Source organism: Amborella trichopoda, chromosome 3, assembly GCF_054954075.1.
Source record: "Amborella trichopoda isolate Santa Cruz 75 chromosome 3, AtrichopodaSantaCruz75HAP2 v2.0, whole genome shotgun sequence".
NCBI classification, from domain to species: Eukaryota; Viridiplantae; Streptophyta; class Magnoliopsida; order Amborellales; family Amborellaceae; genus Amborella; species Amborella trichopoda.
In genome coordinates, this window is record NC_142338.1 from 50,231,252 (window position 1) to 50,235,992 (window position 4,741).

General features: G+C 42.8%; 1 protein-coding gene across 1 annotated transcript; it reads left to right on the plus strand.

Annotated features, from left to right (window-relative positions):
• The first annotated feature begins 757 nt into the window (after window positions 1-757).
• On the plus strand, window positions 758-2,690 carry LOC18429137 (uncharacterized). The gene has a single exon (XM_006838429.4). It carries the CDS (start codon window positions 1,410-1,412, stop codon window positions 2,247-2,249), a length of 840 nt encoding a protein of 279 aa, XP_006838492.1. The 5' UTR covers window positions 758-1,409; the 3' UTR covers window positions 2,250-2,690.
• The last annotated feature ends 2,051 nt before the right edge of the window (window positions 2,691-4,741 follow it).

Genomic DNA, 4,741 nt, shown 5'->3' on the forward strand with positions numbered 1-4,741 from the left:
TGTTGCATTTAAATACTACCCAAACGGTAACAATCCCAGATAATTTATTACGCAGTAATATATTTCACAGATAATATATTTACAAGTATCCAAAAAGCCCTTAATGAAAGCGAATCACAAAACTAATGTGAACCTAAAAGCCCATAAGACTTGAAGGGCATTACTGCCCCCGTCTAGACATAGATAAGGGTTTTGATGAACCAGGGGGGTCTGGCTCCACAAAGGCCGGCTTTGGACCCCATGTAGGTTGTTGGAACAGCGCGACGGCGCAAACCTTTTTGTCAAAGCCCTGAAGGCCTATTTTAAATTAATAGGGTTCAAATGGGCCTGGGACCACTTGAGCGTTAGGCCCAACATGGAATAAGGTTGAGCGAAATCAATTGGGCTAGATTGTCCCGAAACTTATGATCCGTCAGCTCACCATACCATACCATACCATGTCCGGACTTAGAATCTCTTAGCTTAACACGCTAGGCCCGGTCCACTTCTACCCCTAGACAACGAGGAAGAACGCCGATCTAGACATAGGTGTGGCAACGAGTGAGGTGAGACCGAGCGGAGCAAGAGAAAATGACATGAGATCCAAATCCAAACCTGATCGCATCTGAATTCATCGAACCCAGATCCAAACTATTAAATATAGAGTGAGACCCAAACGAGAGGTAGTTGTGAGATATACGTCCACACTGTAGGACATTTATTGGAGAGAGAATCCGTATGGAGAGAGTATTTATTGGTTGGTTGCGGAGAGAGAGAGAGAGAGAGAGTGTATCATACTCGTTCGAACAAGCAATGTATGGATAAAAAAGTTCTGGACGGGGGCTAATTGTAATTTATGTCTTATTTACGGGGTGGCTCCCCACGCGAAAGAGGAGGCTGTGGGCATGGCATATTGTTCTCTTCCCCCATCACCACCCCTTCTCTCTCTCTTAACTCTCTCTAACCCATAACTCACGTTGACGCTATAATTTATAAGGAAAAGGGCACACCACTTCTCTCGAACGAAAGTAGGAAGCCCCCCCGGCCGCCACCTCTCTCTCTCTAGCTCAATGTTTCCAATCCAAGTCTAGAGAGAGAAAGAGGAGAGAGGGATGGCGCGGTGGTGTATGGAGAGAGAGGGGGAGGGCGGGGTGATGTGGAGAGAGAGAGAGAGGGTGGTGTGGTGTGGTGGGGTTAGGCTAGGCAAGGCAAGCGGCGGAGCGGTGGGGATCTTAGATCTCGAAATCAGCCGTATTAGTCGGCTTCTCCAAATGAAAAACCTCTCCTCCTCCTCCTCCTCCTCTCCTCTCCTCTCTCTCCATATATCTTCTGTCAAACCCTGACGCCACTTTCTCTCTCTACCCTACCCTCGCCTCCCTCTTTCTCTCTCTACCCAACAACCCTTGTCTCCGTCCTCTCTCTCTCTCCCCATGGCTCTCGCGGCTCCCACCTCCTCCTCGTCGTTACCTGAAGGAGACGCGGAGCCGGAGCCCTCTCTCTCTCCTCGCCCTAGAAAACCCCCTGGTCCATGGACCCACGAAGAAACCCTAGCTCTGATAGACGTTTACCAAGAGAAATGGTTCTCTCTCAAGAGAGGCCAGCTTAAAGCTTCGCATTGGGACGAAGTTGCAGAGCTCGTGTGCCTTCGTTGTGGCTATTCTTCGCCTTCTAAGACCGCTACACAGTGTCGACACAAGGTCGAGAAGCTTCGCAAGCGGTACCGAACAGAGCGGCAGAAAAACCCTGATTATTCTTCGTGGCCGTACTTTCGAAAGATGGAGTTCATGGAGAGCCCTGGCCTCCCGAAGAAAAACCCTAACCCTCGTGCTAGCCCTAGCCCAAGCCCCAATTCCTCCATCCCCAATGGCATTCCTCTTCAGAAGGTGAGGTTTGTCTCTGATACGGGACCAAGGCCCCTCACTTTCAATGCAGTGAAATTAAATCGGGAAGATGCAGAGAGGAGCTATCTTCCTTCTCCTCCTCCTCATCCTAGGTCGCAGAGGAGTTGCCCTTCTTCTAGGGCTGGGGTCAAACATGCGAGAGATCCTATCTCCGAGCTTACTTCAGTTGTGAAGTGTATTGGTGAGGGTTTCATGAAGCTTGAGCACATGAAGATGGAAATGATGAGGGATATGGAAAGGATGAGAATGGAGATGGAGATGAAGAGGATGGAGATGGTTCTTGAGTCTCAACAACATGTCGCCGAGCTCTTTGCTCGGGCCTTGTATTCCACGAAGAAGTTTAGGAGGGATCCATCATCTGAGTCCTAGAGGGATCGTAAGGGTGAGCTCTTCTTTTGGGTAGTTTTGATGTAAGACCTTTTGGAGATGGGTTTTGTTGGTTTAGGGTTTTGGTGGGGTTTAGGGGCCTGTACTTGGGTTTTAGAGAAGCTAAGTATGTGGCATTTAATGAAGGATAGCTCCAGGGAAGCCATGGTCTTCTCTCTGTGACTGTTGCTCTAACGGATACTCCATACTCCTGCTATGTTATATGCAGGGTGAATCTACTGAGAAAACTGAGAATCCCCTTTGACAGCAAATAAAGGTTCTTCTTTTGTCTCCTTTGGCTACCTGGCTCTGTATTATATGGTTATTTTTTGTTAAACTATATGGAAATTGTCAAGGTTGGAAGAGCACAGTCTAGTTTATTGTTTCTGGATTCTTGTCTGTAGATGTCCTTCTATCTTATATAACTACTCAGTCTTTCTTGAAGATGTGACATTCGAATGTTTGGTTCTGTTCTTCTGTGATTGCCTTCTTCCTTGCCCTCAAATATCTCTATGTGTATCTTTATTTGATTTTGTTGATACAATTTTCAATTGTTAATGCAATTGTTTATTGGCTGGATTGTAGCATCCTCATAGTCTATGGTAATAATTCCCCCTATTTTGATGCCATCCTCTGTAGTTTTACTTACTTCTTTCATGCTTATGACATGCCTTTTCTTTTTTTGTTTTTGATAGTTACCATATCTGATATGCTTATTACGATGATTTAAGTGTTTAGAAATTGCTCATGATATAAGATGGGGTTCTAGCCTGGGAAGAATTTTTATAAAGAAAAGAAAGATTATTAAAGATTTCAAGGAGTTGTTGCGGAGTCTTTGATAAGTTGGGTATCAAGTGATTGTGCAGGAGAGGTTTTTTTTGTTTTTTTGTTTTTTTTTTTTGGTGTGTGTGTTGGGGGGGGGGGGGGGGGGGGGGTGGGTTGGTGTTTGTTGAATAGATTTTTCTCGTTTTGATGATTGTGCATTTGCCCACTTGTGTAAATGCTTTGTTCATTCTGGCTTATGGATGGGAACTCATCTTCTTGAATTACATGATAGTGGTTATTTCCATTTCTCATCAGTTCAATATGTGTGCTTCTGAAAATAGGTTTTTCCTGTATTTTGCTAGTTATGTTTTCAGCTTATAGCCCTTGGAGGTCCCTTGGAAGCGATTCAAGTGCTCATTTCTGTGGGCTAACTCTTTATCAAAAAGGAAGTTCTGTGGGCTAATTTAACTATGGTTAACAACAATGGCATTCAATTGTCGAATCCATCTTTTGTAGCCTATCAAATTACAGTTGACTACAATGCATTCATTTACTCAATCCATATCTAGGTTAAGGACACAAGAATACTATTTAATGACCTCTAAATCGGTTGCAGAAATCAATGCAAAGTGAGTGCATGAGTTAGTGGAAAAATAAAAATGGAAAAATGTGAGATCAATCAAAAGTTTGTAAAGCCTAGTAATTTTCGTCTGTTCTAACTTTTGATTGAAGGACGGCATAGGGTGTTATATGTTGACATTGAGGCAAACTACTACTAGAGGAAAATCGATTTTGCTTTTCTAGGTTTTTACTTAGCGCTATAATATTGGACTGCTTGAATTACTGTGGTTTGATTATTGAGTCCCTTTGAACCTACTTGATTTATTACAAGTAGATATGAATATGATGGTTGTAACTTGTGACACATGTATGGGATTTGAACAATATAATAGTGTGTACTGAGATTATGATCATATGAGTTGCAGATATGGAGGTTAGAAACATGGATAAGCTGTATCACTGATTACGATTTCCTCAAATTTATATCTCTTGTATGATTTGATTTTTTTGCATGTTGCTGCTCCAACTCATCACTTGGATAGTGTTCTGTACTATGGGCTCGTGTGCCTGCTTGTTGGAAATTTTGATTCATTAGCAATTGAATCTTGGATCAAAGTTATGAAGAGCTTTAGTGCTTGACATTGCGATGTTGAGGTTTGGATATGATCACATGCCAAATTTTCTGATTGCAATGCCTGCGTTTGGCCCATGATCTAGTTTGTCCTTCACTGATGTCTACTTTCTCTTCTTTTTTATTTGCTCTATCTTTCTTACCTTTAACACAATGTACTCAGATTCTCTTGACATAGCTCCTTTGGATATACTAGTGGAGATTCTTGATATTTTTTGAAGATCCCTTGCATTCATGAGGGTTCTGTCACTTTCATTTTAAGCCTAAAGAAATTTATTACCTTACAAGGGTCCCTGCCTGTAGCAAGTCTACATTCATTCCCAATGTTTATACTAGTTCCAAACTTTCCAAACTCATTTAAAAGCAATCCACCTTGATGAGAACCATCTCTTGCTGCAATTTCACACTATTTCATTGGTGGAGAAGGGCTCTGGTGTCCAAGTTGATGTTTGTTCTCACACCAAGCAAGTTTATTGACTTGCTAGGGTGGTTGATCAAAGGGCACTAAAATGTCGAATGAATGGTTTGCTGCTTAAAA